This window comes from Oenanthe melanoleuca, chromosome 8, assembly GCF_029582105.1.
Source record: "Oenanthe melanoleuca isolate GR-GAL-2019-014 chromosome 8, OMel1.0, whole genome shotgun sequence".
NCBI lineage: Eukaryota > Metazoa > Chordata > Aves > Passeriformes > Muscicapidae > Oenanthe > Oenanthe melanoleuca.
This window is the reverse complement of record NC_079342.1, coordinates 1,826,635-1,844,024: the sequence shown is the minus strand read 5'-3', so window position 1 is coordinate 1,844,024 and position 17,390 is coordinate 1,826,635. Positions and strand designations below refer to the sequence as shown.

Below are 17,390 nucleotides of genomic sequence, written 5' to 3'. Positions count from 1 at the left end.
ATTATTTTTTATTTTCTATGCTCAGTTTGTTTGTTTTTTTAAGGTTTTGGTGAGAAACCACCTCCTCCCTCCCATCAATCGTTGCTTTCAACAGCTCTTCACGGGTGGCTGAGTCTCTTTTAAATTCATTTCCTGCTAAAAAGAATAAACAGGCAACTGTTTAATGCTGTCCATTTAGCTTATTTAATAGAAATTGAAACCTGAATAGGGCTCAGTTGTAAGATAATCACCGCAGAACTCACCCAGCGAGGGAAAAGCACCAAATTAAATCATTATTTCAAAATGCAGAATATTATTATCAAGCTGTTCCTCCTTCCCCAACATGAGGCACCCGCTGGAGGAGGAGATGCTCATTCCCAAAAGGCAGCAGGTAGAGTTGGAGCCACTGAGAGCAGGGCAGGGATTTAATGGGGAGATCTGGTTGGGAGCCACTTTCATGTGGTGAATTTAACAGGCTTTAAAATGAGTTTTACTGGGACGCCAGCGTGACCTCCTGGAGCACAAGTGGATGTTTGAGTCCTTGAGATGCAAAAGGAATGGGAAGGCTGCCTCGTTTTCTGCTCGGAGGTTTCCCCAGCACGCCCAGCGTGTGCTTGGCTGGATCCGAGGTGGAGTTCCCGAGGCTCTGAGGAGAAGCAGCAGCTCCCACATGAAAGCCCCGGACAAGACAAAACCTGCGTGCCTCTGCTGGCAGGAGCCGCCCCTCTGACGAAGCTTTTCGGGCACAAAGTCCTTTTAATCCCCCATGTAAATCTGCTCAGGTGTGGGAGCTGCCAGCGCTGGAAATGCTAATCAGCTCCAGCAAGGGGCCGGGTAATCCCCCAGGAATGCGGGATTCAGCCCAAGAGCTGCTAATTGCCACATTCCAGCTGGATTAGAAACAGGGAACTTCATTTTTTACCTGCTCCTGACAATATCCCCAGCTCAGGAGCAGGTGCCATGGAGGTGGGACATGGCTCAGTCTCAGAGTGGCAGCTCTGCTTGGACTCTGCAAAGTCAAAGTTCTGCTTTCTCTGACATTCCTGAACTTTGGAGTGGATTTGTGGCTTTTTGGACTTTTATTTTCTAGGCCACTTAATTGTTTCCTACTTTCTGAAAAACCAAGGAAGAAACATGGGAAGAGAGCAGGTTAAATGGGGTATCAGGAAGAAATCCTTCCCTGGGAGGGTGGGCACGGTGTCCCTGGATCCCTGGCAGTGCCCAGGGCCAGGTTGGATATTGGAGCACCCTGGGACAGTGGAAGGAGTCCCTGGGGTGGCACTGGATGGGCTTTGAGGTCTCTCCCAACCCAAACCACTCTGAGATTCCATGGTCCTGCCTGGGGGAAGCATCACCTTCACTTCTGCCCAGACCTGCCATGATGAATCCCTGCAGAGGGATAAGAAATCCACTCTGTCAGCACCTTCCCTCAGCAATTTGCTGGGATTTGGGAATTCTCTGCTGAATGACCACAGGCTTTTCTCCCTTTCCCACCAGCAAGCAGCAGCCCTTTGACTTTCATCTTCTCCACTGTGCCCTGGATCACCAGGAAGTTCTGCTCCTTCCCTGCTGGGAAGGCAGATGTGAAAGAATCAACCTAAAGTACCCAGAATTACATATTCTCCTCATCCTAAAGCACAGAAAACATATTTATGCATAAACATCAAACATTATGAACACATGTTCAAAAAAAAAAAAACATTAACAAAACACAGACAAAAGAGTTGGGAAAACCATCTGGGGCAGAATTCCACTTTGGGAAATTTCCATCTCAACAGCAAATGGTTGGCAAATGAAAAATGGTTGACAAATTGCACAGTGAGGGAAGCTAAGAGCATCCTCAAAGATGCACAGGTTTGACTCAGGAGCTGCAGCCACTGCCCTGCAATGAGGGAATCTCAGCAATTTGCCTTAAATTAGCAGTGTTTAATTTACAAAATGAAGGTGAATTATAAATCTCTCATTTTTTTACAATATATACCCCTTGGAGAGCTCCAGATTACACCTAATTACCATCTGCAAATGTATTTTGCATTATTAAAGCCTCAAAATTTAGCAATAAAACAGATCAGGGCAAACTGAGTGTCTGATGCTTGTGAATTTTTACTTCAAATCCCAAGATCCACCAGAAAAAAACCTGTGACAGAACACCCTGAAATATTTTTGCCATGTGGAACATTTTCCTGGTACAAGATATGAACACAGCAATCTCCAGAAATCACAGAACCACATGGAATTAAATGTCAAAGGATCCTGAGGCAAATTAGGTTTATCTTGAATAGTCCCTGACCCCCTTTGTTTGCTGCTTTGGTAAAGAAAAATGAAGATTTTAAAATCTGATTTCAGGTGGTTTTGGGGTTTTTTTTCTGCCTGCTTACCTTTATCTAACTCACTTGAGATGTTCCATGACGACGTGGGCACGAAATCAGCAACAACTGAGGAATTCACTCCTGGAAGGGGAAAAGAGAAAATATTAATATATGGATGGAAAATGTTAATATATGGATTCTATAGCATCAGGAATCAAGTTGCTGTCACAGGAATAAAATGATTTGGTGCTCTGTGCTGGCAGGCTGAGCCATCTGGGCAGCAGAAGCAGCCAAGGGGGAAAAGGCAGAGAGCCAGGGCTGGAGTTTGTTTTGCAATGCTGTTCACTGAGAGGCCTCGTGCTAATTAAGCAACAAAGGTTAATTAATCTTTGGGATGGACTTGACCCACCCTAAAATCTCCCCACGGGTTTTAGAGAGGCAGAATGACTCTGTGGTGGTAGAGCTGAGAGGCTGCTGAATGTGTTATCTATTAATATTTACAAGATATTGGAATCCATGTGCTCCAGAAGGGAAGTGGTTTATACACTGAAGTTAACAGGACTTCTTGTATAAAAACAGGGCTGGAAGGAGTGATCTGAACCCCAGCAGCAGCTGCTCACTGCTGGGAGAATTCTCCAGGAAAAAGCTGAGTGGAGATTTAAGTCTGTACTGATATTTTAGACAGCAAATCACAGGTGTTAAGCCAGCATGTCCTGCCTCAGCTCTAGGCCACAGCAGAACATTCCCTGTACCCAAACTTCATCCAGCATCCAGGATTTACTGTAACAGCACATCCACCTGCAGTGAGGCTGCTCAGGCACCAGGGAGGGTTTTGGAGTCATCCTCCAGGGATAAATAGATTTTATACCAGCTTTAGGAGGGTTGTGGGAGGGTGGGAAGAAGGGGTGTGCACACACATTCCATGGCATGGGAAAGCACTGCACCCCCTCATTCCCTGTGTCCACCCAGCCCTGGGAAACCTGACCTGGAGCAGGAGGAGAGAAGGGCTGGACAGCACTGAGTGTGGGAGAGGGGATGTGAAATAAAACCAGACAGGGCTCAGGGAGCCAGTCCTGGGAAAACTGACTGAAAATGAACATCCCACAGGCATCCTGCACCCTGGAGGGACCCCCAGAGCTGGGTGATCCCAGGGTGCACAGGGGAGGCAGGGCTGGGATGCTGGGAGTCAGTTTATTCCCTGATTTCACAGGCAAAGATGTTCTGTCTTTATTTGATGTGTTGGCAGCTCTTCTGTTTCATTAAAAAATCACCAGAAATTGTAATCACCCATGAAGGTGTTCACAAACCCACAAATCCATCTGCAGACACAGCCAGTGCCCTCTCTAGAAATAAAACCTGCCTTAAAAGCCACCTGGCAGCCCTGCTCACCCAGTGCTGTGCCAAGGATTCCCAGGGCAAACATGGAATCTGGAGGCATCAGAGCTGCCCTGTGAGCACATCCTGGGCTGGGCAGAGCCCAGGGCTGAGCCCACAGCTGGGGACAGGCCTTGGGCACAGGGAAGTGGCACAGCCAGAGGTGGCACCAGCTGAGATTTTGGCCCATTGGGTCCATCCCTTCTCATTCTCTGTTTTTAATTAAGCTGATCTTGTCCAACCCACATAACCCTTCTCTAGCCCAAATTTTTGGGACCACACGGCTTAAACTTGCAAGGTTTAAGGACAGGAAAGCAGATCCAGTGCCAATATTGCTGTCATGGGGGGTAGGTGACAAATGACCAGTGGCCAAACTCTGCCCAGGAGCTGCTGGGTGAGGTTGGGATGCTTGGTTCCCTCTCCCTCCTCACCCTCCCAGCTCTCCCAGCCAAGAAATGGGACAATTCCTGTGCTAAAACCCTTCCAAGACTGAGATCTGAGGTGATGTTGCTCCTGCTGGGGCCAAACTGGTTCATCTGTGTCCACAGGCACAGCTCAAACCCACAGACAATGCTTCCCTCAGTCACACTCTACATTTGGCACTCCACAATGGACTTTCTGCAGCTACTTTGGCTCACTTGGAAGTATTTTAGGATGAAGAGCCCACAAAACAACTGTATTCTGCCAACAGGTAACACACATTAACCAAAATTAAACAGAAAGTACTAACAGCACCGTGACCACATGCAGAAATTGTTATTTAAAACTCCACAACTGACAACACTATGACCACATGCAGTATTCTGTTATTTAAAACTACAGAGTGTTCATATTGATGTTTTCCTAACCAGGTTTGAAAACATGGCCATGAATCTCAGAGCAGGCACCCATCAACTCATCTACAGGAGAAACCACATCAGAAGACCAAACTTTCCTATTTGTGGAAGTTCTGCAGGCTGATGATTTTCTGATATTTCTCAATTCAAGTTCCAAAGAAGGGCAAAGCACCTCTGTGCCCATAGTAAACACTTTATTTGATTGAAGGGAACTCACAGAGCTGCTGCACCCTGAAGGAACAAACCACCCCAATGCAGGAAAATAAAACATCCCAGAAAAAAAGGTCCAGGTGTCATCCCTGAATTCCATTTCTACCTGAGATGACTCAGGATTGCTGGGCATGAAAGTGAGAGTGGTGCCACCTCCCCTTGGAAAGGCTCTGGCACAATTCCAGGTGAGTTCCCAGCCAGCCCTGGGAAGGGATGAGTCAGGGATTTGCTCACAGCATTTGGGGCACTGGAACAGACTTGCCCATCTGCTGCCACCTCTTCAAAACAGGATGAAAAAATCTGCCTGGTGTTAGATCACAGAATTAGTGAGGTTGGAAAAGCCCTCCAAGGTCATCAATTCCAGGCTGTGCCTGATCCCCACCTTGCCACCAGCCCTGACATCCTCATTCCTTGGAAACCTCCAGGGATGGGGACTGCAGCCCCTTTCAAGGCCTGGAATTCCATGGAATTTCCATGAGGAAATTCCTCCTGGCATCCAACCTGACCCATCCCTGGCACAGCTTGAGGTTGTTTCTTCTTGTCCTGGCAATATTGCAGCTGAACTTTGAACGTGGACTTTAAAAACAAATTTTTACTTCTTAAAACTTCCCTAATGCCCAGCTTTAACTTGAACAATCAGATTTGTTTGGAAGAAGAGTCAGGCTGAGAAATGTGACCAGCAGACAGAGCCATTATCCCCTTTAGGTTGTATTTATCCATGGAATCATTCCAGGTGAATGATGACTCTTCTTAACACTGGCAAGATAATTATCTGTTCCAACCTATTAAGAAACCTTGGGTTTAAGTTAATGAGAAGTCACAACAGGCTGTGAAAAGCCAAGTAAAGTGTATTCAAACACACTTCCCACGGAGGAGTTGGCCAAGATCAGATTTTATCACCACGTTGCACAAGTGTGGAGTGAATTTCACACGTCAGGCCTTTGTGATTAAATAAACTTCAGTAAGGTTTACAAAAAGCTGTATCTGCATTTGTAAGATGAACTAGAGACTGTAAGTCAAATAAAAAGAAGATAACTGAGATGACATCAAGCCCAGAAATAATTGAAAATTTTAATGGGGAATAAATCTGTTGTACAGAAAAAAGGAGAGAGCAAAATGAGTGTGGAAATGAGGATATCCTGCTTGCCAGGCTCCAGAGCACGAGGAATGCAGGGATGCTAAGTGGAGGAATGGACACAGCCAGTGGAAGCAGGGCCTGGGATTGACCTTCTTTTGGGGCAGGGATGGAAATGCCACCCTTTTTAAAGTGCAAAATGAGTCCTAGTAAAACATGCAAACAAAAAATTCAGTGTCTTCTTCTTGGGCATCCTTGGGCTCATTCTATATCCCTATGCTACACCAAATTTCCACAATTATTTATATAATCAGGAGTGATTTCTTTATTTCTGATAGAGAAATGAATGTGACTGCAATTCAGATCTCACTGCAGGACACCCAAAACAGCAAGAAAAACAAGGAGGTGTTTGAGAAGGAGTGTGAATAATAAGATGAACTGTTCAGAATTCACATTTAACATAAGAGAAAGTTTTCCATTTGCAAGCCTGTCTCTGGATCTGAGCAGAAAGCCTTCCCCAAGTGAGCTTTGTTATCCTGGGAAGGAATTTGCCTTAGGAAGTGATAAAAGCCCAATTTCCCCAGACATTAAAAACAAGATTGGGCAAGACATGACTGCAGACACCAACGGGGAGTTATCCCACACTGGCAGCAGGGTCAGGCCAGGACAATTTCCCAGGGGATTCAGGCACAGCTCTTTTTGGCCAGATCAGCCAGGAACACTTTATAGCTGCAGATCTACCAGAAACACCAACACCCCCCCTTAAAAAGGGGAATAAAATCTCCAGCAAACAAACTCCTCAGCTCTCCCACTTGGACAGAACTTCAGGAAAACAGGAATGGCAGATAAAGTTATACAGACTTGGAGAAAAGCTAATTATCCTAAGTGCTCGGTATTTTCTGCTTTTCTGCACATTCCAGACCAACACTTCATCTTTCCCTCTGTCTGGTTCCTACCTGACTGATCCCTTCCAGGATCTTCCCACAGATCTGCCTCCTGGCTGTTTTTCCTCTCAGTTCTATCTCCCTCATCTTCCTTTTCTGCCTTTTGCATTCTCTGTTCCACTGATCCTTTGTGAGCTCCCCACACGTTTCCATCTGATCTCCCCAGATATTCCATTTTGCAATCAGCCACTTTCCACAGCCCACCCCAGAGCTGCTGAAGGAAATTTAGACAGACTATAATAGATACAACCCATTATTTACTAATTTTCTTGTCTGTTTGAAAGCTGGCACCATCCTGAAATTTCTATCTTGTATCTCCAATTTTGCTTATACCTTTAATATGTGGAGGGATTTTCAGGCCTCTCTGTCTGCATTAGAATTCTCCTCTTTCCAAGGGAGGTGGGAAATGTGAATACTTTGATCAGTTGAGTGAGGGAAAAGTGCAAGAAGAAGGGGAATTGTGGAGCATTTCTGCTTTTTGAGTGAGGCAGGTGTCTCTCAAGGAGAGAGAATATGTGACACCACAGGCCAAACCCTGTGGATACTGATCCTCATCCCACAGGACAAACCTTCCATGGATTATTTAAAAAACCAGTCCATGTTCCTGCAAGATGCCTCCACCTTCCATGCTCAGGTGAAGCTGCTATTCTGAATATTTTGGAAGATAAGAGCCTCCAGTTATACACAGTAAAATCTGCCCCAGACCTTATAAAGCTGTCCCTGGTGAGGAGGATGAAATGCTGCACGATGGCATTTCCCAGTTACTTATTCTCCACCTGGTTATTCCATGGCTGGAAAGGCAAAGGGAAAGCTGGTTCTGCCAAAACCTGGGCAGATCCAGAGGATAAGAGTTTATTACAGAATCAGAGAACCCCAGAATCCCAGAGGCTGGAAAAGCCTTGGAGGATCATCTGAGTGCCCAATGCCCACCTTGTGCCCAGCCCAGAGCACTCAGTGCCACACCCAGGAATTCCTTGGGCATCTCCAGGGATGGGGACTCCAAACCTCCCTGGGCAGTTCTTCCAAGCTCTGACCACCCTTCCCACAGAGAAATTATTTCCAATATCCAACCTGACCCTTCCCTGGCACAGCTTGAGGACATTGAGGAGAGCCACAAGGACCCTCTGAGCCTCCTTTTCTCCAGCCTGAGCCCCTTCCCAGCTCCTCAGCCACTCCCCACAGGATTTAAATGATTCCTCCAGAGTTCCAAACTGTCATCACCATGTCCAAACTGCATTTTCTGCTGGCAAAGGACCCTCTGGAGCTCTCCAGGCTGCTCCATGCAGCCAAGGCAGAGATGAAGTTGTGGAGTATTAATAACCATCAAATGGTTAATTTTATTCCAGCTCTAAAAATTTAAAACTCCTGCACATTTACCTGCTCTTTATCTGCAGTGTTATCATTATTGATAGCCCTGGGCAGGTTAATAATTGGCATTAGACAGGGAAATTTTCAACACCAGTGAACAATTCAGGCTCTGTGGATTTCAAATACACGAGACATTAATTTCCAGCTTCAAAAGGGAGATGTGCAGCAGGATGATTTCATTTAGTGCAGGACTGGAAATTGTTAGGAGCTTCATTTATATCCCATCCCTTCCATCTATCAGAGCACCTCACCACTGCTACTGGATTTTCATCAGCAGGACCTCTCTGCCTGGGAGTCTTTCTAAATCTTCAGGCTCTGAGGGCTGGAGATGAAGGCAAGGATTTACCCATTTAGGATGCACCATCAGGAAGAATCCCTATTTATGGTTTCAGGGCAGGGAGCCAAAAGTGCTTCATGCACCTGCCCCCTCTGCCCTCCCTTTTCCTGCAGATCTGCTCTCTCCCATGAGGATACACCAGCTCTTGGCCCAGAGGGAGGCAGTCACTGGGGATTCCAATAAAACCCACCCTAAAAGGCTGCTGGGGAGATTAAAACTCCTCAAAAACATAATTCTTAAGGTTTGTTCTTGGATCTCAAAGCCATCAGAAAATGACGTGATTGCTACATCCGAGTCTCTGCAAACTCTTAAAATACTTTTAGATGTTTTGGCAGCAGCCTGGTGCCTTCCTCAAGTCAGTATTTTTAGTAACTTGATCTTTGGCTAAGGTCGTATCAGTGTATCAGTTAAAAATTGTTTTCTTCCGCGGGAGGGGAGCCATCTCTCGGAAGAAGAGGTTTTCAAGAGGCCCATTTTATATGCTAATACCTTAATCCTAAATTTCTAATTACCGCCCTGCAAGTCCTTTTGATTGCAGCTATTAATTACAGATTATCATTAATGTGAGATGGATTTAGAAGTCACTGTGGAATCTGAGTGCACTCTACATTACTCCAAATTGGGTCGTTAACAGTTCCACTTAAGAAGAGCAAAACACCGAGCCCTGGAGCAAGCCACAGCTTTAATGACAGGGAATGAAGAAAAGAAATGGCCACTTGGCCGAGGGCCAGCATTTCTCAGCTCACAGTCGAGCCTTTGTGCTTCTGAGCTGGAGAGATGTGGCCACCACGGCTCCTCAAGGCACTTCCAGAGACCTGGAGCACCAAATTCCTGGGATGGCACCGCTCAGGTGGATCAGGAATGATCCTGCACCGCACAAACTCACAGCATCTCCGAGTTTTTTTGGGAATTATTTTTTGTGCTCTGCTCAGTCTGAGATATGAGGAGTGTGGAAGGAAGATATTGGAGGAACACGGGTTTTCCTGCCCATAAAAAAGATCTTTTAATGGATATGGATCCAGAGCCTGGTGGATCCTTGGTAGCAACTGGCTGCTAGTCAGGCAAATCTACAAAGGCTGGAAATTTGTATAATAAATGCAAATTTCCCATCTCTCCGAACCCACCTGGATTTTTTTTCCATGCCCTGAGCCTTTCTGGGCATCTCAGACTGGCAGAAAGAGAGAAGAGAAAGTGGAAATGGGATGACTGCAAGAGAAGGAAACAAAAAGCTGATAAAGGAATGACTGGAGGGGGCTGGTCCAGGAGTGGATGTGACAAGAAACAGAGGAGTCACAAAAACCCATCGGAATATCACGAGGGAATGGAGAAGGAGAAGGGTGTCCTGGGGCACCATTAAGTGAAGATTCTTTAGGAATGGTGAGGAAGAGTCCAGGGAGGGATGAGAGGAGCACTGGGAGGTGACACTGTGGCACAGCAACAACTGTGTTGTGTGAGATGAATATTCCCTCCCAAAAGTTTTGGAACCTGAGAAGAGCTGAGATTCCCCCAGAGCCTCCCTTGCAAAGCCTTCACATCCCTGTGACTCCAAGTGACCCACAGCCCACATTTACTCATGGAATTTGCTTTCCTGAAGGCACCAATGCCATGCACAAGGAATTTGGGGGGACCTGCCCCTCTCCTGGCACAGGTTCCCGTTTGTTTCCCTCCCTAGGCAGGAGGAGCTCGGCACAGACGTGTCTGGAGACGGAGGATGGAGTGGCTGGATGGGGCTTTGAGCTGCACCTGCTGGCCTGTCCCTGGCTTCCATCAGTGCCACTGCACTAAATCCACCCACAAAGGCTGGGAAGGAGGCAAAGGCAGCCAAGCCCAGGGAGGGCAAACAAGAAATCATTTACATCCCCCATAAATCGCAGCACGCCGTAACTCCTCGCACCTCAGCGCTCGGGGGCCACAGCTGACTGCAGAGGATGAGGAGACCAGCGAGCCACAATTAAACCCTTATAACTTGTGAAGAAAACTCCAGCAGAAGGCTGCCATGTGCAAATCCACCCCTGGTTTTTTCGAGCCCGATAATTATTTTTGTTGCGGCGACGAAAAACGGGCCGGTGTCAGCTGATGGATTAATGGGAGGGCCTGGAACAATTACTCCTTAAACACACAGGAGTGTCCCCGGTCAAACACGCTCCCTTTTCTTGCAGATCCTCGTGGAACGGGGCAGACTTGCCCCATGACTTATTGGCTGCCCATGATGGAGCAGTCAGTGCTGCTGCAGCTCATGCCTTGGATTTTACATGGCTGGCTGGTGATTAATGCACAAACTGCCAACTGCAGCCAGAGGCTGAAACACAAGGCCACACTGTGAAACCTATGCTAATGGAGCACAATTTATATAAAAAGGGGGGAATGTAAATATTTAACTGGATGCTTTGGCCAAGCTGGGACTGAGCTACATTGATTGTTCAGGAGGAGCTTGCACCCTAAAACCCACACAGGCCTGATACAAGAAGGTGGATTTAAAACTTCATTTCTTCTGCTAAAAGGCTGTTTTCTTAAATTTGGCTTCAAGTCGAGCAGATGCCACTTGTAAGAGCTGCTCCATGAGTGTGGGGAGAGCTGGGCCCAGCTCAGCTGAAGCAGTGGCAGGATCTTGACCCTCATCCCCCAGAGACCAACACCAAACCAAGGCTCTCCAGCTAATTAGTGTTTATTAGCAGCCTCCAGAGAGGGCAGGGGCTCTGGGAGGTGAAGATTGAACTCCTTTCTCATGGCTCTGGGTTGGGTTTCAATCACAGCACAGGCTGTCCTTGTCCTGCCCATTGTCCTGCCCTCCTGGCACTTCTCATCCTGGCAGCCAACAAAAGCAATTCTGCAGGTAATGAGTCTGCACAAAAGATTTATATCAATGCTTCAGAGGTTTCTTTTCAATCCTGTCATTGATGGAAGGAGTTAATTGATTTAGCCACAGTTAAAACTTGTTTATTGTAAGAAAGTTTCCTAAATCCAAGGTCCAGCAGGATTCTGGATTCAGGTACTCAGAGACATCAAGAAAAATTAAATCCACACTTAATCAAATTTATTTTCACTGCTGCTTTTCTGGGGGATCTTAAGTTTCCTCAGTGGCTGAAGCATGGTCTTGCACTCCTCATGATTTCCAAGGATATTCCAGGGAATCCCATCCCATCCTGGGCATGCAGAGCTCAGCACTGCGAGCCCCATGCTGGCAGCCTAAAAACAGCCACCAAATCCAAAGGTTTGATAAAATCAATATCCTAACCTTACATCATGCAGCAATCCTGCACTTCCCAAAGCTCAGCCGGGCTGTTTTCATCGGAGCAAAAGAGCCACTTCTCAAAAACACAATTAAGACATCGCGAGCCTTCACCTTAATTGCCCCCAGCAGTCTGCGGGCTTCGTGACCCCGTAATGGCTTTGCCACAAAAACCCAGCCCACAGCCTCTAAAAGTTAATAGCCTGTACAAAGGAAAATCAACAGCAGCGGGGCAGAGCCGGCTGCTTCAGCCCTAACTGCTTGAGCAGCCGCGGAAGCCTCACGGAAGGATAAACCACTGATGATTTTTTTATTAGCTCGACAAACAAGACGCTCGGCATTTGGTGTAGTGCTACTGCAGAGCCACAGGGATTAGGTTTCAAAGCCGTGGCGACTGCCATGCTTTAAGGAACTCGTTAGGCTGGAAATGGATATGGGCTCCCTCTGGAAGGCAAGGCAATCCAAATAAACACGCTGAGCACGGCAGCACATCCAGATGAACTTCCAGGGGACCCCCGTTCCTTCCCCAGGAGCAAAGCCCGGAGCAGTGCCAGGGTTTGTGGAGTTCCAAGGGATCCCCGGGAGTTCAAAGCCCAGAGCAGTGCCAGGGTTTGTGGAGTTCCAGGGGACCCCATTCTATCCATGAGGAGCAAAACCCACAGCAGTGCCTGGGTTTGTGGAGTTCCAAGGGATCCCCTGTTCCTTCTCCAGGAGCAAAGCCCACAGCAGTGCCAGGGTTTTTGGAGTTCCAAGGGATCCCCTGTTCCTTCCCCAGGAGCAAAGCCCAGAGCAGTTTCAGGGATTAGGAACTTCCAGGGATCTCCTGTTCTCTCTCCCAGTAGCTCAAAGCCCAAAGCAGTGCCAGGGTTTAGGAACTTCTAGGGATCCCCTGTTGTCCCCCAGGAGCAAACCTAGAGCAGTGCCAGGAATTAGGAAATTTCATGGACCCCTGTTCTCTCCCCCAGGAGCTCAAAACCCACAGCAGTGCCTGGGATGAGGAAATTCCAGGGATCCCCAGTTCCTTCCCCAGGAACAAAACCCACAGCAGTGACAGGGATTAGGAATTTCCAGGGGACCCCCCTATTCTCTCTCCCAGGAGCTCAAAACCCACAGCAATTCCAGGGTTTAGGAAATTCCGTGGATCCCCTGTACCTTCCCCAGGAGCTCAATGCCCACAGCAGTGCCAGGTTTAGGAAATTCCAGGGGACCCCATTCTATCCATGAGGAGCAAAGCCCACTGCATTGCCTGGGATTAGGAACTTCCAGGGATCCCCTGTTCCTTCCCCAGGAGCAAAACCCACAGCAGTGCCAGGGATTAGGAAATTCTATGGATCCCCTGTTCCTTCCCCAGGAGCAAAGCCCACAGCAGTGCCGGGTTTAGGAAATTCCAGGGGACCCCATACTATCCATGAGGAGCGAAGCCCACAGCAGTTCCAGGGATTAGGAAATTCCAGGGATCCCCTGTTCCTTCCCCAGGAGCAAAACCCACAGCAGTGCCAGGGTTTAGGAAATTCCCCTGTTCTCTCTCCCAGGAGCAAAGCCCAAGCAGTGCCAGGGATCTGAGTGGCTGCTCCCAATCCTTGCTCTCCAGCCCAAAGGAGAGCAGCAAGCTCAAGCTCAGCAGGTGATCAGAGCAAGTGGCTGCCAAAATAAGCCTGGCCTAGGGATGGTGCTGAGCCCAAATGCTCACACACTCATTTCAGAGCTCAGTTTCACTGCTGCTTCAGTCCCATCCCTCAGCTCTGGGAGCATCCAGGAAGATTTTGTAGGGATTATTTACAGGGCAAGGAGAGCACAGCTTCCAGAGCAAACATGACCCTGGGAAATGGGGATGGTGGAAGGGCCCAGAGAATTCTCCCCCATTTCATAGGGAATATTTACAGCCTGCTCCTCCAGCTTTTCTCCACTCATCTGTAACAAGTTCCCAAAGCTCTCCTTGTGGTCAAGCCAGATTTTTCTGCTGTTTGGCTTTTCCAGTTTCCTAAAGTTCATTCCCAGGTCCTTTCCCCACGCTGCCAGCAGCTTCAGCCTCTGCTTTCCCCATTCACCACCGTGTGCAAGACCCCATTTTACCAAAACAGAAAATCCTGGTGGATGAAGGATGGAGAGAGACCTTCCCCAAGTGCAATTTTGATCTCTTGAGGGAGGATTTTGGGGAGGATTCCTGCCTGAGAGATACAGAGCACTGATTGCACAAAGTCTAAACACTCCATCAGTGATAGGGGAAATATGTTGGAAATATGCATTTTTTATTCTGGCACCTCCCTTATCATGTTCAGGATTCTGGTCAAATATCACCATCTAACACCTGCTTAATTTAAATTAAAGTGCTGAAGTAACCAAACTCCTTCCCCTGTGGCATGAAAAGACTAAAATCTTTCCACTCTTTAACACATGGATGTTCAAGGAATATTTGAACCTAATCCAGATTTTACTAAGATACTTAGAAAATCCAGCATCAGTTAATGATTTTGGATGCTGTTTCAGGTTTGTGCATGTCTTTAATCCTCCTGAAGCACAGAACTGCCAAGTTGTGTATTTTCTTACCCAAATTCCCAAATTAATTAACTCTGACAGGGGGTTTGTGTGCTGCTGTTATCCATAGTGTTTATATAAAGCCAGGGGTAGCAGATTGGAGCATTACAGTAATCTTTTAAAAAATTAGTCATTAAAGACTCAGGAAAACATATAAAACAGTGCAGGTGGGTTTACATTTCAAATAAATAACTACAAAAATATTTCAGAACCCTTGTAAGTCAGCAGAGAGCAGTGTGGTGGGGTTGGCTTCTCATGTCCTGGGTTCAGAAGAAAGTCCCAGCAGTCCCAAGTGTCACTGTGATGGGAAAGAGCCAGGCTGGAGAGAGGCCAGGAGATTCCCTGCCCTGAGTGATTAAACTTGGAGCAAAACCAACAGACAGCAAAAGAAAAGAGGAATTTTCCCAGGGACATGTTTGATTTGAGCAGGGATTTCTCCTTAGCAATTAACTCTTAACAACAAATTAATATTTGTGTGTCCCCTGCCCTGAGTGTAGCCCCATGGAAAGGAGTGTCTGGTGGCACTGGGATCAAACAGACATGGAGGAATGTGCTGGAACTGTGATGCTGCTGCCTTTATCCTGTGAAGAGTCAAACAGAACTCCAGGGAAAGCAGTGTGGTTTTTCAAGAGGCACTTGGGCTGGCTGCTGCTCCCATTGAAGCCTCCAGAAAAGCTGCCACTGAATTAGGAAATGCTGAGCACTTCTGAGAGCTGCACAAGTGCAGGAGAAGTGCCTTACAAAGCTATTAGCTCACCACTGCTCTACAAGCTACAAGCAAGGAAAATAAAGGCAGCAAAGTAAAAGCAAAGAAAGGCACAGAAATGTTTGAAAGCCCTTCCAAGCCATCACAGGCTGACAGGCTGCAGCCCCTTTCATCTGCTGCAGGCCACTTCAGCAGGCTCCAGGATTTAATTAAATGGAATGTTTATTTCCACAGCTCAGGAGAGGGGCTGGGCAGCCACCAGAGCCACCTCACTGAGGTTTATGGGCTGGAGGAGTTGGGAGTTTGGCAGACTGGGACATAAAACAAGGCCAGGGTTGCTGGATTTTGGAGTGATCTGGGCTGGTGGTGTGGGCAAGAACCACGACTTTGCCTGACTCTTGGTTGGGAATTTTCTGGCACATCAAGAACCTCCTGCTGTGACCTAAGAGACACAAAAGAACAAAAAAAGAGTAAAACCCAGCAGCACTCAGGACAAGAGCCAGAGGGGCTGATCCCCACATTCCCATTGTGGGGAATGAAATGGAATGAAACAAAATGAAATTAAATTAAATTGAATGAAATTAATTCCAAGGCCATGGAGTTTGCTGGTGGCACCTTGACAAACTGCAGAGTTTGTGAGCTCCTGCAAGCAGCTGAGCCCCAGCAAAGGTTCCAGCTCTCACACACAGCAAGGATTGCTCAGCTGCAGGATTTGCTTTGGCACGGGGCGAGGACAGCGTGGCACCGCTCGTGTGTACTCAGCAATTTTAGAATCCCAGGATTTCTCCTGGAGATCTAATAAGAGCACTCAGAGCAGTTTCTGGCTGGGTGCAAAGCAGACAAATGAGGAAAATTAAGACTTTTGTTTTCACTGGGCTGTCAGTTCACATTTAGCAGCGAGGCTCGAGTTCCCTTGCGAGGGTGCTCTGCTCCATCCTGGTTATTGTGTGAAAAATGACACAAGGTGCTGGGATTGCAGCAGTAACTCAGCCCCTAGTGACCTTTTATACACAAACATTCGTATTCCTCAAAAGGTGGATGTGGAAGGACAGGAACAAAGGAGCTCTCCCTTCAGATAACTCAACCAGACTTGCAGCTGCCAGGGAATTTGAGCAGCAGCCCAAATTCATTTATCCATTTATAGGTTCTGCTTTCATTGCCTCAGATTGAGGGAGCTGTGATTTCTTCACTAAAGCTGGCTTTAAGGATGGACCCCAAGGATGCCCATGGTTATAGCCAGGCTAACCCAGGATTTGTCCAAAAAGAAGCAGAATTGGGGCTTTACTTCACTGACTCCTTCATTCAGCTCTGACAGGAGAAAAATCTGCCATTACTGCAGAAATATCTGGCATTCTTTACTGTCCAGAATACAGAAAAGAAGATTTAAGGAAATCATTTTAAACCCAGGGAGCTGCTGTACAAGAACAATTATTGTTGTACAAGAGCAATTATTGGCTATTTCCTCGTGCTCATCCTCCCCCTAAATGAGAAAATTCCTAAAGTAAAAGCAGACACTGGAGCAAAGGTTTTCTGTCTCTTTTCCATGCACTGCTGGAGCAGAGTCAGCTGGTGGCACAGAGAGGGGGGATCTGGAATGAAAAATGCTTTAATTTGCATGGTGCAGGCTCTGGAAAACCCTACACAGATTTTTTTTGTTGAAAAAGGTCAGGAAAAAAAAAAAAAAAGAGCAAGCTAATCCTTGAAAAATAATCTTCCAAATAAACAGAGCAGATGATGGAGAAGGGATCAGCACAGGGTTTGGAGGGAACACCAGAGACAGCCTGAGAATGATCCTTTCTTTAACAACATGTGACCTTCCACCTTAATTCCTTATTAATTATTGACTTTCTGTCTTTGAGAGTGATAATATTGGCAAATCCCCCAGAGATAAAGGAAAATGGTATTTAGGGGAAAATGGAGATGACACTCACAGCAAAATGGTAATTTCAGCTAAATATCTGTGTTGAGGAGTTGTGACCCTGGTTTTGTGTCAGCAGCTCTCACATGAAGAGAAGTTCACCTTAAAATATCCTTCCACAGCCCCACAATGTTCTGGTATCTGATTGTACTCACTGTCACAAGCTCTACAAAAAATAAATATAAATCCTATATCAATCCTGGGAAGGCAAACCAGTGTTTCACTCTTGCTTTCCTATTCATATTTCTACACGTTCAGAAACACAGTGAGTGATACAAAGAACCAGCATCAAAATGTAACTGCAGGTAAGTCACACAGAGAGAGGGGGAAAACCAAACTAACACAAGTGCAAAATTGGAGTGATAACTGCAGATCTAAACAAAAACAAAGATTTAGTTGAAGATGAGATGAGAATAAAAACAACCTGTAAACCAGATTATGCAACTTTTGTGCCAAATGCCTGATTTTGGAATGGAATCAGCACCGACTGCTGAAACCCTGCACGGTCCAAGCCCCAAGTGAGCTCCAGAGATATCTGGCACCCTGATTCCCCAGCAAGGATGATTTATA

The 17,390-nt window shown here is 46.7% G+C and overlaps 1 protein-coding gene across 1 annotated transcript in view; it reads right to left on the bottom strand.

Moving 5' to 3' along the window:
- Positions 1–17,390, bottom strand: part of ROR1 (receptor tyrosine kinase like orphan receptor 1) — a 128,324-nt gene that overhangs the window by 29,255 nt on the left and 81,679 nt on the right. Inside the window, exon 2 of the mRNA XM_056497782.1 lies at positions 2,358–2,429. Coding sequence (XP_056353757.1) covers positions 2,358–2,429 — 72 coding nt within the window. The remainder of the gene's footprint in view (positions 1–2,357; positions 2,430–17,390) is intronic.